The sequence below is a fragment of the Mixophyes fleayi genome, chromosome 8, assembly GCF_038048845.1.
Source record: "Mixophyes fleayi isolate aMixFle1 chromosome 8, aMixFle1.hap1, whole genome shotgun sequence".
NCBI classification, from domain to species: Eukaryota; Metazoa; Chordata; class Amphibia; order Anura; family Limnodynastidae; genus Mixophyes; species Mixophyes fleayi.
The window spans coordinates 139,791,030-139,807,060 of NC_134409.1; the positions used below are offsets into that span (position 1 = coordinate 139,791,030).

Sequence of the window (16,031 nt, forward strand, 5' to 3'; positions counted from 1 at the left end):
GCCTTATGCATGGAAGAAATGCTTTATTCTAGATATGCCCAACTCCTGAAAGATTGTATGTGTATGTACTGAGGGTTGTATAGGTGTAGTGACGTTTGTATCCGTCATTAGGGAAAAATGTGACCTTCTCCTGACGTGACAATAGCACACATACAAAAGCAGACAAACCAAACTACAATAAGTCTGTAAAAATCTTGTCCCTCAGTCATTTCTTGTTAAACTGTCAGGTGTTGGTAACTCAGTTATAGATCTATAATCCGCTTTGTGTGACAGGGTTTATGTACCCGCCCAGGATTCCTGGAAACATGGTCGTTTCACAAGAAAGTATTCAACCCTCCTACAGGCTCGGCGTCACTCGTGTGATTGTTCTGTCAGTAAAGTCTAGTGACCATGTTTATTGTATGCTAGTTTTATTATTATTATTGGGTGGGTGGGAATGTGAACTTGGATTTTGTTTCTGAAATGTAATGTTTGCTCCTGGCAGCGATGACTGTGTCCTGTGCCCCAAATATTGCAGGAAAACTAGGATTTTGTCTGAAATGTAATCGTACTAAAAATCATAAGGTTATATCGAGATGTCTTCTCATGTTGCCGCATCCAGGTGTGTGTGAACAATGGTCCTAATTCCCCACATTTATAGGCAGATATGAACCATTATAGGGTTGATCAAGTGTTTTAGGAGCATCCTGGGAGCTTTTCCCAAGTGTCAAATAAATTGAGATATGCTTTAAAAAACAAACGCCCACAGCCTCCACATGGTGGGATATCTGACATATTGTTCTCCTGTATCAGAAGACGTAGTCTCTGGGAGGCCTAGTGTCCTTTAGGACAGTGTCTGGCGTACATCTCATCTCATGTTTTACTGTCTAAGGTGATTTATTTCACCTTTCTGAGTCCTGTTTATGCCTTGTGTTACAGGCCATGGCAATTTTACCTCGTATCCTGCGCCGGCTCTTTCCCAAAGTCTCCCAGACTCCAGGTCTATGCAGAAGGTTCGGAGCGCCCGCAGTTACCCCAGAGAAGCTGGCTTCACATTGGCAGAAAGTCTTTCATGATCATGGAATCCCGGAGCCAGAGGAATCAAGCGAGATACTTATAGCTCATGCACTAGGAGCCAAAACTGTGAGTGAGGAGACGGTGCACAGTGCTGCGCAGGCAGGGTCAGAGCGATGGAGACGATGCACAATGCTCCGCAGGGTCAGAGCGATGGAGACGGTGCACAGTGCTCCGTAGGCAGGGTCAGAGCGATGGAGACGGTGCACAGTGTTCCGCAGGCAGGGTCAGAGCGATGGAGACGATGCACAGTGCTCCGCAGGGTCAAAGCGATGGAGATGTTGCACAGTGCTCCGTAGGGTCAGGACGATGGAGACAGTACACTGTGCTCCACAGTGTCAGGACGATAGAGACGCCGCACTGTGCTCCACAGTGTCAGCGATGAGGGCGGTGCTTCACAGGGTCAGAATGATGGAGACGGTGCACAGTGCTCCGCAGGGTCAGAATGATGGAGACGGTGCACAGTGCTCCGCAGGGTCAGAATGATGGAGACGGTGCTCCGCAGGGTCAGAATGATGGAGACGGTGCACAGTGCTCCGCAGGGTCAGAATGATGGAGACGGTGCACGTTGCTCCGCAGGGTCAGAATGATGGAGACGGTGCACGGTGCTCCGCAGGGTCAGAATGATGGAGACGGTGCACGTTGCTCCGCAGGGTCAGAATGATGGAGACGGTGCACGGTGCTCCGCAGGGTCAGAATGATGGAGACGGTGCACAGTGCTCCGCAGAGTCAGAATGATGGAGACGGTGCACGTTGCTCCGCAGGGTCAGAATGATGGAGACGGTGCACGTTGCTCCGCAGAGTCAGAACGATGGAGACGGTGCACGTTGCTCCGCAGGGTCAGAACGATGGAGACGGTGCACGTTGCTCCGCAGGGTCAGAACGATGGAGACGGTGCACGTTGCTCCGCAGGGTCAGAGAGATGGAGACGGTGCACGTTGCTCCGCAGGGTCAGAGCGATGGAGACGGTGCACGTTGCTCCGCAGGGTCAGAGCGATGGAGACGGTGCACGTTGCTCCGCAGAGTCAGAACGATGGAGACGGTGCACGTTGCTCCGCAGGGTCAGAACGATGGAGACGGTGCACGTTGCTCCGCAGGGTCAGAACGATGGAGACGGTGCACGTTGCTCCGCAGGGTCAGAGCGATGGAGACGGTGCACGTTGCTCCGCAGGGTCAGAGCGATGGAGACGGTGCACGTTGCTCCGCAGGGTCAGAGCGATGGAGACGGTGCACGTTGCTCCGCAGAGTCAGAACGATGGAGACGGTGCACGTTGCTCCGCAGGGTCAGAACGATGGAGACGGTGCACGTTGCTCCGCAGGGTCAGAACGATGGAGACGGTGCACGTTGCTCCGCAGGGTCAGAGAGATGGAGACGGTGCACGTTGCTCCGCAGGGTCAGAGAGATGGAGACGGTGCACGTTGCTCCGCAGGGTCAGAGAGATGGAGACGGTGCACGTTGCTCCGCAGGGTCAGAATGATGGAGACGGTGCACGTTGCTCCGCAGGGTCAGGGAGATGGGGACAGTGGACAAGGAACACGTCACTATTATACTATGTAATATAATCAGTTTGTTCCCCTGGGGTTCCTCAGTGATACTCGTGTTGTTCTTTTTGTCACTTCCAGTTTCACAGTATGACATCACACATGGCCCGCTCTCACATCTCGGCAGAAGAGCTGACGCTCATAGAGAGAATGGCACAGGAGCGCCTCCGGAGGTGATTGTGTTCTGACCACGCTGAAAAGCTGTTTCTTTTGTTACAGGGTGACGCACAGAACGTGTGTAGGTGGCATAAAGACAAAATGACCTGATTAAGCTCTGTCCTTCCATTGTGTAGTGTTACATAACCGCTGAATCACTGCCTCCCCAGTATAATGGACACAGTGTGTAATATACAGTGATGTCAGAGGAATATTTTATATAATGTCAGAATACAGACACTTTACACTGATCCTCTTTCTGCTTTAGATTCAATGTTTCTGCTTTGAAAATACAAAATACACCATGTCCAGGATTTATTTTCATGAGATTGGAGCTCTTGTCTATTGTATCTCTCATAATGTCCCAATTTCTACCTTTGTAAATACCCACAAATCAGTAATGTGTCTATCCTCCGTTTCCAGGGTCCCCGTTCAGTACATTATTGGAGAGTGGGATTTCTTGGACATGACTTTATTAATGAGACCCCCCGTCTTCATCCCACGGCCAGAGACAGAGGTAAGACGAGGTAGATGGAGAACAGTGTATTTATAGATCTGAGTGTATGTGGTGCGTAACTGGCTGGAGATAAACTGAAGACGCTGAATCACAACCAATGTTATTATAATTATTACTCAACACTCTGTGTCCTACAGCACAATGTGCGTTTAGGCCGTGGAGCGATATACAACAATGTACACACGTGTTACTGCTCCTGATGTCTGTGACTTCATGAATCAGATTCACACAGACGACAGCCGCCTCATCAGCAGAATTTAATTCCTGTATGTGGAATGTGCTTATAGCAAAAATAAAGCCCCAAAATATTTGACTGATCTTGTAGAATAGAATGATCTGTTCTGTCTTGTTTTTAATTTCGATCTCAGTACAGCTATATTTAATATAACAATCGCCTTCAGTTGCTCATTACGCTGTCATATGTTTGCAAAAGTCCATCCCACGTCTCTGACGTTTATCAATAAGTACGTTGTGCTGTTAACAGGAATATTGTGTTATTATTATTGTTTGTTAATGCTGTACATTAATAGTTAATGTATATAACAAACAAATGTTGTAGAGAACATACAAAAGGCATGATACAGGGCTTTGCTCACAAGAGCTTACAATCTAAAGGAGAGAGGCAAATCTGAGACGAAAGGGATGTGGGAGGCAGAGCGAGAATGTGAGCAGAGAGGCCGCGTCAGCGTGAGTGGAGGTTGGTGGGAGACTGGTAAACGTTGGTGAACGGGGGTGTTTTTAAGGAGCGTTAAAACTTTGGAGTCTGGTTGAGTGTGGAAGTGTATTCCTTAGGTGGGGAGTAGCACTGGAGAAGTCTTGGAGGTGGGATGTGGGGAGTTGATGTTGATCATTGGCAGAATGGACGGGGTGGGAAGGAGAGGAGTTTGGAAATGTCTGGGGGAGAAGTGGCCGAGTGCTTTGTAGGTGCGGGTTTGAGTTGGATTTGGTGGAGAACAGGGAGCCAATGTAGGGATTTACATAGGGAGGAGGATGGATTGAAATGGGAAGAGACAGGGGGGACGGAGGCCTGAGAGGAGGACTCTGCGAGTCAGGAAATGAGAGAGAGAGTGGATGAGAGTTTTGGTAGCATCAGGGGTGAGAAGGGGTCGTATCCTGGAGATGTGTCAGAGGCAGCGGACGTGAGTTACAGAGGGGAGAGATCTGGGAGGGCAGATGATGAGCTCCGTGTTGGGACATCCACGAGGAGATAGCAGAGAGATATCTGGACACAGCTGGTCCATCATTTCTGTTCTTCCCCTTCTATCATGTTATGGTGTCTTTTCTTTTAAGAACATTGTTAAACATAATAAAATTGTGTTTTGTAGTACATGAAAAATGTATAGACATGTGGTTTAATTCCCCAATTGCAGCATCATTACAACCTACTTACTTATTACCTAGAAGTAATGTCTTCAAAGATCACACAATAGAAAAACGTCTGCCCTAGAAATAGTTGATTTCTCCCTTTACAAACACCAATCCTGTAGTAGTTTTTACAATCTAGCTGTATTAAAGCATTATCTCTGCTATTTACAATCAGAACGCGATTTCTGTGTACTGTGAGCTCTGTATGTGTCGTATTAAGGAGCTGGTGGGACTGGTGGTGGCAGATTGCCCGGATTTGCGCCGTTCTCCAGCGCCGGTGATATTAGAGGTTGGTTGTGGATCAGGAGCCGTGTCTTTGGCGTTACTCCGGAGGATCCCTCAGGTAGGATTGTCAGCCGCTTGTTGCTCTATCATCCTGCAGAGTCACAATGTAATGTCAGGAGAAAACCAATACATCTATTTTCCTTCATAGATGAAGGTTTCCATTCTCTTTATAGTATGTCCTATAACGTGTTGGACCTTCCCTCTGAGTGGAGGGCAGGACCTTGGTTTCCGAGTGGTTTATTTCTGTGTAAAAGGAAAATACATTCAGCTCGTTCTAGGGATCTGTCTTGTTGAACGTGCCGGCAGATAGTTGGTGCATTAGACACGAGGGAGCGAGGGAATCTCTTGTGCGTATCCTCGGTGCATGTACGAGACAGGGGCCAGTACTATGACATTGCCGTGGAACATGTTACTTTCTTGTAAGGAAACCGGCCCCACACATACGATGAGCATCTCTTATCTGTATCGCAGGCGCGAGTCATTGCCGTTGATAAAACCGAAGCCGCTGTGAGTCTGACCCGGGATAATGCAGAGAGGTGAGTGACATGGGGATTATTAGGGATCATGTTGCGCTGGCCGTAGACGTGGGAGCCATGTACCAATGCTGGCTCCAGACACTTCTGACTCCATGTTTCTTCCCTCAGACTTGGACTTCAGCACAGGATTGACATCCTGCAGCATGACGTATTATCAGGTAAGACTCGGACTCTCCCAGAATGCCCTGCTCTCTATGTGCAATGTCTTCACCCGCTGTCTCTCTGGCTTCCATCGTTACACAGATCCCGCGGAGCGTCTCCTGGCGCTGGGCCCCGTAGACGTAGTGGTCAGTAACCCTCCCTATATATTCACAGAGGATCTGTCTGAGTTGGAGCCGGGGATCCTCAGGTAAAGCCGCTGTAATATATAGATTGTTACAGCAGCCGTATTGAATGACAGTGTGTAATGTCCTCATTGTCTTCTTGGTCCTAGGTATGAAGATCATTCAGCACTAGATGGGGGTCCCGATGGGATGGATGTGATCAAGGGGGTCCTGCGGCTGGCACCGCACCTGCTGTCCTCTAACGGGTAGGAGAGATGACAGCGATGTCCCCAAACCGTGAGAAGATATTGAGGTTCTCGGATCTGATCCAGTTCTTATTACAGAGATATCTTCCTGGAGGTGGACCCAAGACATCCTGATATGGTGGAAAAGTGGCTCCAAGACCACTCGGAGGACGAGCTGCACCTGCTCAATGTCGTCAGGGACTTCTGTGGCAAGTGAGTCTCTATCTAAGAGAGCCCAAGAGCTGGTACACTTAGTGCACCCTGTGTAACCGCTGGGTGCCCCCCCCATATTTATACTGCACCCCCTATCTCTCGTATCGGGACCCACCGGATACACGTTTCTCATCTACACTGATCTCATTCACATCTGTCGTCCTCAGGTCGAGGTTTCTTCACGTACGGAGACGGTGATCCCTACGTTGTCCTCAGCCGCGGAGACCAGTAGACGCACTGATGATTATGCCGTATGCTCCAGGTGGTCACTTCCCTGTATAGGTCATTGTATAAAACTGTATTAAGTACGATATGTGTAACGAGAACTAGTCATCAGCGTCGCACTGTGGGGAAATACTCAAATCTTAAAACATTCCCAGTGTTGTGAATTGTGCAGAATCCTTAATAACAGAGAAATCACCCAGTCCTTAGATCGTCCTCCGTATCCAACATAAACCAAGCGCAGCTTCTGAAAACCGTTCCCGACATTAACGGTTAAAACGCGTACAGAACCCGCGTATGGGGAGCGATTTAGAGGATAGAGCTAAATGTGCAAATTTACACCTGGATAAACCAGAATGAAATAAAAATTGCATCTTCCAGTTGAATGTACTTATAGCTCGAACTCTAGATAAGACTCATAGGGCTAGATTTACTAAGCTGCGGATTTGAAAAAGTGGGGATGTTGCCTATAGCAACCAATCAGATTCTATCTTTCATTTATTTAGTACCTTCTACAAAATGATAGCTAGAATCTGATTGGTTGCTATAGGCAACATCCCCACCTTTTTCAAACCCGCCGCTTAGTAAATCTAGCCCATAGTGTCAAAAGTAGTTCTAATATAGGACAAAAAGCTGGATTGATAAAGCTTAGCACGTCTGTTGTACGTCCTCTCTTCGTGTACAGACCTCCAGGCTTCACACCTGGGGCTGGATGTATGCATTGAGGTCATGTGTGCTAGAGATGAATTATACAGATAGTTTAATTTAAGTCACACTTCTTGAATCACCATTTGCTTTTCCAATTGTTTCTTATTCTCTATTATATAGGGGGCGCTGATAGGATTAGTACATAATATAATCAAGATTGTTATTTGTTTGGAATACACATATATATATATATATATATATATATATATATATATATATATATATATATATATATATATATATATATATATATAGAATTATTTTTTTTAAACTCTTTATTTGAAGAGGAAACAACAGGAACAGTACAGATAACATTTTTGACAAGAAAAATTTTAATAATCAAGGTGTTTCCTCTGAGTTTTATACTTTTATATCGGTGGGGGGGGGGGAGGGGGGTAGAAAGGCACAAATATTGTCAACAATATAGCTAATAAATAATTAGGCACGCAAACTTGGAACATTGCTAGGGAAAACTGGGTATATATATATTGAATTTTGTGTATGTGACCAACCTGCCCCCATATATATTTACATTTAATATATTTATATTTAAGATATGCGTTTTGAAGCCTGCAGCTCAGGTGTTTTTCCATGTTGTCACAGGTGTCCGTGTGCTGACGTATAATCAGTTACAGAATGCTGATATTATGGTTTTCAGTTTGACTCATAGACTGAATTTGATGATTGACCCTTAACGATCATGTGACATTGTTTAATGGTTAAATAAACAATTTTCTAGAAACAAACGTGTAATTAATAAACCTGATGAAGGGGTTACTCCCCCCCCAAAAAAAATATTTTTTTGTCTCGCTCACGTCACAATCCATAGGCTCTGAACGCACCGTAACACCTTGTAAGATATTGTATATTAATATATTACTCAGTTCTATGTCTGCAAAACAGACCACATTTCCCTAGCGCCCTCTAGGGGTGACAGGCCACACCGCAGCGGTGGGCTAGCTCATGGCTGGTAGGGCCAGTTGGACTCTGAATGTGACATCACCATCTAAACAGGGACTGTACTGGGGCTGACGGTGATTATCTGCCTGGTCACGAGAGCTGCGGCTGATCCTCTTAGGGACGGTGTGACCCCGGGGTCACCTGTTACCCACCCTGGCACATAAGGACATCACTTCCATAGGTGCCGGGAGCAGTAAAACCTCATTCCTCATGCCTCGTACCGCTATACTACCTCATACTTCTAATATGAAAGTCTTTTATAGGAACAGTGAAATCTGAGCATTTATGCAAAAGACCTTCTGTTCTCTCCCCTCTCCTCCCGCCCCTCTCTTCCCCCCTCCCGCATCCCATCAGGGGATTGTGTATTATTGTCTTTTCCTAGAAGCCACAGTGACAAAGTCCTCTTGTGCAGAGAGATTTTCCAGGAATCCGGAAATGAATGATGAGTGGAAATTGTCAGACGCTCCCTAGAAATCTACTGTGAAATATGATCAGTGCCTGCATCTGTATGCTGCATATATGTGTCTATGGATATACGTGTTACATCATATATATATATATATATATATATATATATATATATATATATATATATGTATCTTCTGTCACCAGGCATATCACCAATCTAATCCACCATGAGCGCAGATGAGGGTTTGTGGGCTGTCCGCTCCCTAACAAGGTTGAGTTATTTTAGCACTGTCCACGATATATATATGTTTCCCTTGTATTGATTCAAGTGTCCAATTCTCATAGCTCAAATATATATATTAAAGCGGCCAATCTAACGAGTGCTGAGTTTGGTCATTTGTGTGTGTGGAATAAATGTACAGGCATCGGCAAATATTGTCTGGTATTGATTATTGATTGGATGCAACCGGAACACTCTAGGATCTCTCATCCACCCTCATTACATCCTCCCATTCCCGGTTACAGGACTTTTTTCGGGCTGCACCCACTCTATGGAATTCTCTCCCTCGCACAATAAGACTCTCCTGTGGTCTACAAACTTTCAAGCGTTCTCTGAAAACCTACCTCTTTAGACAAGCTTATAATATTCCTCAACCACCCTCTTAACCTCACCGCCTTTAGCCTGTTACCGCCTGTTACACAATTTCACACAAGACAACTACCCCCTGACCAACATTGTTGTGTGACAGGATCATTTAGCTTTATGAGTCACTTTTACCTTTGCAGTCTGGCTGGGCCAAAATGCAAAATGTAGATTTAACCTCATGTGTCAATCTCCCATTGTCCCATAGATTGTAAGGTTGTGAGCAGGGACTTCTCCCCTCTTTGTCCGCTTTACCCAGTTTATTAGTTTATTATGTTTGTCCCCAATTGTAAAGCGCTACGGAATATGTTGGCGCTATATAAATAAATGATGATGATGATGAGGATCGCTGTCTGTTTAGGTTATCCTGGGATTTTTATACCGTGGTTCCTGCTGTATTCAGCCTTCCAGCCACCTCGTTACAGTGCTCCATTATAGAGGAATATTCAGACATCATTAATTCACTTTAAACCCATCACCCAAAATGTATCATTAAAGCGTAAATGGGAGGGGGGTAGTATAGTATAAAACCTCCATCTCTGTGTCTCACTGGTTGGTCATTCACCACCAACAGCCCTCATCAATCTCAATGCATAGCCAGCGAAGTACTGTAACTATACTTCTCTGAAGAAGGTTAAATCCTGTTTTATTTATAGCACACAATGCTCGTTAGCCGCTGTACGCTGATAAAAGGACTGAGTGCTGCTGACACACTACATACATGTTGCTGGAGATTTGTTCAATCGCTGCTTCCTGTGTACTTGAGTTGCGAGATCATCGGAGTGATCTGTGACTGTGTTTGAGAACTACTGAGAATGCTGTTTATTTACTGAGTATCGGAGGAGGAGAGGGACAAACTGTCAGAAATATTCTACACGATCAATAATATCCTCTGCGTCTGTACGCTGTACATAGGGGCTGTTTATAATACCCGGATAGTGCGCACTAAGTATCAGGGTCATAATCTTTTCACCAGCGATTCTCTGAGACAGCCGTAATCCCCCCAGACAGACAATACTGAAATACAAGTTATATTAACAATACTCTGACCCCTCTCCAAGAGACTGGTGCTTGGTAAACGCAGGGACGAGCCGCACTAAACGCAGGGATGAGCCGCACCATTTTCCATGGTCATTTGAGCCGGAGATCTTCCGTTATAAATCTTATAGACAGATATTGATATTAGGAGATCTAACCTTAGATTAGGCGTCTTTCTTTTCAGGTCCCTCTGTAACGCCGTCATTGAAAATATCTACATTCAAGTGAGGTTGTCTGAATTCTACAACAGGCGCAGTCATCATGTGGGACTACAAGTTTCAGCATGCCCTGCCCTATATTACACTGGCACACATGCTAGTTCCCTGAGCCGGTGTGTGGCACGTAGGAGCTGATGCCATGTGAGTAGTTGTTTGTGCAGCGCATCTGGTGTGAAATCGCTCTTCGTATAGACGTGTCTATGCAGATCTCCTGGCGTACACCAGACGCGTATCCTACAGCTTTGCAAATAACCAGAATTTAAGGCTTTTTTAGTGAACGCAATTTGGGGCATCAGCCCCTTAATATGGTGGCTCTATGGAACAGGTATTTGTGTGCGTGTACAGAGAAGTGTGACTCGCACAAGGTTCTGTGGGCTGCGTGCCTATTTCTATTCTGCGGGTATTATTCTATGTTACGTACAAACAGATGTTATCAGGGATTTAATAGGGACAAGATGTCCGGTCCAGCTATTGCACTAGAGCCAGTGGAATTTTCCATACATATTTTGCACACAGTGTAATGAATTATTATAAGGTTTCTCTACCTTCAGATTACTTTCATTTGTTGCTCTCAAGCAACTTTCACAACATAATGCTAAAGCCAGCAAGTCTACCTGATAGTGCAAATACATGGCTGAAAAAAACAGAAGGAATCTCAAAAATAAAGCATTACATTTAGTTAAAGTCGCAGGAGGGTAGGCACAAGCCAATAAATGATTCAATATAAAGTAAACGGACTAGGATGGACTTGTTCAAAATATGCAGCACCTTATTGGATGCTGGTTGTCCTGTCCAATCAGGTGACGTATATTCGGCACCCACAGTCCCCAAAAATGTGAAGAACCCACCAAGGATCCCGGGTTCAACAAAATATACAACAGTCAGTAAATAAAAAATATAGGTAACATTTAAAGCAGAGTTGGGCAACCTATGGCAGAACTACCTCCCAGCCAGGCCCTCAGAGCATTATGAGACTTGTAGTTCCACAGTATCTAGAGAGCCACAGGTTCCCTGTTCCCGTTGTAGAGACTGTAATGTAATAATGTGCAGAATGACCCAGATAATTATAGTGTTCCAGTAATTGGGAAAGTGACTTAGTACTAAGCCCAGCATACAGGTAAATGGAACATTAAAGGTATCTTTCACAAATATAAGACAGATCCTTTACCCAGATGTCTTACATTGTATATTATCTGTATCAGTGCTCTCTGGTGTGCATAGGAAAAATCCTCCCCCCCCCCCCCCACCATAGTTAAACCCTTAAGCTCTGCATGTCTGTATATGTGAATGTTATCAGTATTGTGGAACCACAAGTCCCAGCACGTCCTGCCAGCCCACAGCTGGACGGCCATCAGTTCATGGTGGTGTAAATGTCTTCATCAATGTTTTGGCCATACGCTGGGACATTAGGAGTTAAATGCCTACCCTCCTTCCCCCGTCTCCGCTCTTACACCTGAAATACCTTCAGGTTGCATTTTACTGGACATTATCCAAGGCCGACCCGTGTAATGTCAGATTTGCAGTGATCGCTGTGCTCTGCGGTGAGGTACGGCCATTGTGTCAGTTCCCAGGAACATATGGGGGATTTTCCAGACTTCCTGGGAAGAGGCAGCTCCTGCGCTGTGATTGGCCGCCTGGCACTTGCAGGCTCCGCCCTCCGGCTTTATCAGGTTTTCTGAGAAAGGGACCAGTTCCAGGGAAGTGAGGGGGGGTGGAGGGGGGTACAGAGGCTTCACTGCTGGGGGGGGTACAGAGGCTTCACTGCTGGGAGGGGGGGGTACAGAGGCTTCACTGCTGGGGGGGTACAGAGGCTTCACTGCTGGGAGGGGGGTGGAGGGGGGTACAGAGGCTTCACTGCTGGGGGGGGGGTACAGAGGCTTCACTGCTGGGAGGGGGGTACAGAGGCTTCACTGCTGGGAGGGGGGGTACAGAGGCTTCACTGCTGGGAGGGGGGGTACAGAGGCTTCACTGCTGGGGGGGGTACAGAGGCTTCACTGCTGGGAGGGGGGGTACAGAGGCTTCACTGCTGGGGGGGGGGGTACAGAGGCTTCACTGCTGGGAGGGGGTACAGAGGCTTCACTGCTGGGAGGGGGGGTACAGAGGCTTCACTGCTGGGAGGGGGGTACAGAGGCTTCACTGCTGGGGGGGTACAGAGGCTTCACTGCTGGGAGGGGGGGTACAGAGGCTTCACTGCTGGGAGGGGGGTACAGAGGCTTCACTGCTGGGAGGGGGGGTACAGAGGCTTCACTGCTGGGGGGGTACAGAGGCTTCACTGCTGGGGGGGTACAGAGGCTTCACTGCTGGGGGGGGGTACAGAGGCTTCACTGCTGGGGGGGGGTACAGAGGCTTCACTGCTGGGGGGGGGTACAGAGGCTTCACTGCTGGGAGGGGGGGTACAGAGGCTTCACTGCTGGGGGGGGTACAGAGGCTTCACTGCTGGGAGGGGGGGGTACAGAGGCTTCACTGCTGGGGGGGTACAGAGGCTTCACTGCTGGGGGGGGGGGTACAGAGGCTTCACTGCTGGGGGGGGGTACAGAGGCTTCACTGCTGGGAGGGGGGGTACAGAGGCTTCACTGCTGGGGGGGGGTACAGAGGCTTCACTGCTGGGGGGGGTACAGAGGCTTCACTGCTGGGAGGGGGGTACAGAGGCTTCACTGCTGGGAGGGGGGGTACAGAGGCTTCACTGCTGGGGGGGGGTACAGAGGCTTCACTGCTGGGAGGGGGGTACAGAGGCTTTACACCGCCTCTAATCCCTCTTCTGCAGAACTCACATCCTAACAAACACATTACAGAGGAGGAAGCGTGACCAGTGTGTACACACCGGGCATGTGGCCCCCGGGCCCCTCCTTGGGCTGCCTCACATGTGGGGGTTTTCCCCTTTAAAATGTTCCTAATAGAACACTGAGCCGAGTCCCCCTCCCCGCTTATATCAATTTACTTCCTTTCTTAAAGACCCTGTGAGCAGCCGGACTGAGAACAGACTGCAGGAGTCTGAAGGGTTAATAAGAGAATCCTGTACATTACATCCAGCACATAACACGATTGTCAGTTACTGGGCGAATAAACTGGTTACTGACAAAGAGACCCAATAATAAGTAACGTGTATATATATATATATATGTATGTGTGTACATATATAAGTAACGTGTAACTCTGTGTACATGTGTAAGTAACATACATGTGTGTGTGTGTATATATATATATATATATATATATATATGTATGTGTGTACATGTATAAGTAATGTGTAAATGTGTGTACATGTGTAAGTAATATATATATATGTATATATATTTATTAATGTATGTGTGTACATGTATAAGTAACGTGTAATATGTGTGTACATGTGTAAGTAACGTGTAAACATGTGTAAGTAACATATATATATATATATAAATGTATGTGTGTACATGTGTAAGTAATGTGCAAATATGTGTGTACATGTATAAGTAACGTGCATGTATATGTATGTGTGTACATGTATAAGTAATGTGTATATATGTGTGTACATGTATAAGTAACGTGTAAACATGTGTACATGTGTAAGTAACATATATATATATTAATGTATGTGTGTACATGTGTAAGTAACGTGTATATATGTATGTGTGTACATGTATAAGTAAGGTGTAAATATGTGTGTACATGTATAAGTAACGTGTAAACGTGTGTACATGTGTAAGTAACATATATATATATATATATATTAGTGTATGTGTGTACATGTATAAGTAACGTGTAAATATGTGTGTACATGTATAAGTAACATGTATATATGTGTGTACATGTGTAAGTAATGTGTAAATCTGTGTGTACATGTATAGGTAACATGCATGTATATGTATGTGTGTACACGTATAAGTAACGTGTATACATTTATAAGTAACATGTAAACGTGTGTACACGTGTAAGTAATGTGTAAACATGTGTGTACATGTATAAGTAACATGTAAATGTGTGTACATGTATAAGTAACGTGTAAACATGTGTGTACATGTATAAGTAATGAGTAAACATGTGTGTACATGTGTAAGTAATGTGTATATATGTATGTGTGTACATGTATAAGTAACGCGTAAATATGTGTGTATATGTATAAATAACGTGTAAACGTGTGTACATGTATAAGTAACGTGTACATGTATAAGTAACGTGTGTACATGTGTAAGTAACATGTAACCATGTGTGTACATGTGTAAGTAGCGTGTAAACGTGTGTACATGTATAATTAATATATGTGTGTACATGTATAAGTAACGTGTAAATATGTGTGTACATGTATAAGTATGGTGTGTATATATGTGTGTACATGTATAAGTAACATGTAAATATGTGTGTACATGTAAAAGTAAAGTGTAAATGTGTGTACATGTATAATTAAGGTTTATATATGTGTGTACATGTATAAGTAATGTGTAAATATGTATGTACATGTATAAGTAATGTGTAAATATGTATGTACATGTATAAGTAATGTGTGTATATATGTGTGTACATGTGTAAGTAATGTGTGTATATGTGTGTACATGTGTAAGTAATGTGTAAATGTGTGTACACGTGTATGTAATGTGTAAACATGTGTAGGTAATGTGTAAACATGTGTGTGCATGTATAAGTAACGTGTAAACGTGTGTACATGTATAATTAACGTATGTATATATGTGTGTACATGTATAAGTAACATGTAAATATGTGTACATGTGTAAGTAAAGTGTAAATATGTGTGTACATGTATAAGTATGGTGTATATATGTGTGTACATGTATAAGTAACGTGTAAATATGTGTGTACATGTAAAAGTAAAGTGTAAATGTGTGTACATGTATAATTAAGGTTTATATGTGTTATATGTGTGTACATGTATAAGTAATGTGTAAATATGTATGTACATGTATAAGTAACATGTAAATATGTGTGTACATGTATAAGTAACGTGTAAATATGTATGTACATGTGTAAGTAATGTGTAAATGTGTGTACATGTATAAGTAACATGTATATATATATATATATATATATATATTATATGTATGTACATGTATAAATAATGTGTATGTATGTACATGTATAAGTAATGTGTATGTGTGTACATCTATAAGTAACATGTATATATGTGTGTACATATATAAGTAACATGTATATATATATATATATATTTGTGTTTACATGTATAAGTAGCGTGTATATATATTATATGTATGTAGGTACATGTATAAGTAATGTGTATGTGTGTACATGTATAAGTAATGTGTATGTGTGTACATATATAATTAACATGTATATTTGTGTTTACATGTATAAGTAACGTGTATATATGTGTGTACATATATAAAATATATATATATATTTGTGTGTACATGTATAAGTAACGTGTATGTATATATATATGTCTGTGTTTACATGTATAAATAATGTGTATATATGTGTATGTGTGTACATGTATAAGTAACATGTATATATTAGTTCATCATATTTTCTATCTAACTCGTTAAGAATAGTAATATTCGTCCCAGACACTCTTGAATTATTTTACCGTATAAGTTCTGACCACAGCTGCTGGCGACGGAGGAACAATCCCCCTTTATAAATAAACGTTTCTCCATTATTCCATTATATTACCTCTCAGTCTTCCTGTCTCCAATGTCAAAGTGTCCCCTTG

At 44.1% G+C, this 16,031-nt stretch overlaps 1 protein-coding gene across 2 annotated transcripts in view; it reads left to right on the forward strand.

Moving 5' to 3' along the window:
- Positions 1–7,294, forward strand: part of HEMK1 (HemK methyltransferase 1, mitochondrial release factors N(5)-glutamine) — an 83,436-nt gene extending 76,142 nt beyond the window's left edge. The window contains exons 2-11 of one of the 2 annotated variants that reach the window (XM_075183842.1): positions 919–1,122; positions 2,677–2,768; positions 3,175–3,268; positions 4,854–4,976; positions 5,390–5,454; positions 5,563–5,612; positions 5,698–5,803; positions 5,888–5,983; positions 6,062–6,175; positions 6,343–7,294. In XM_075183842.1, the coding sequence (XP_075039943.1) occupies positions 922–1,122; positions 2,677–2,768; positions 3,175–3,268; positions 4,854–4,976; positions 5,390–5,454; positions 5,563–5,612; positions 5,698–5,803; positions 5,888–5,983; positions 6,062–6,175; positions 6,343–6,373 (972 nt within the window). In that variant the 5' untranslated portion in view covers positions 919–921 and the 3' untranslated portion in view covers positions 6,374–7,294. The remainder of the gene's footprint in view (positions 1–918; positions 1,123–2,676; positions 2,769–3,174; positions 3,269–4,853; positions 4,977–5,389; positions 5,455–5,562; positions 5,613–5,697; positions 5,804–5,887; positions 5,984–6,061; positions 6,176–6,342) is intronic. The other variant, XM_075183843.1, reaches the window with a different exon arrangement.
- Positions 7,295–16,031: the final 8,737 nt, after the last annotated feature.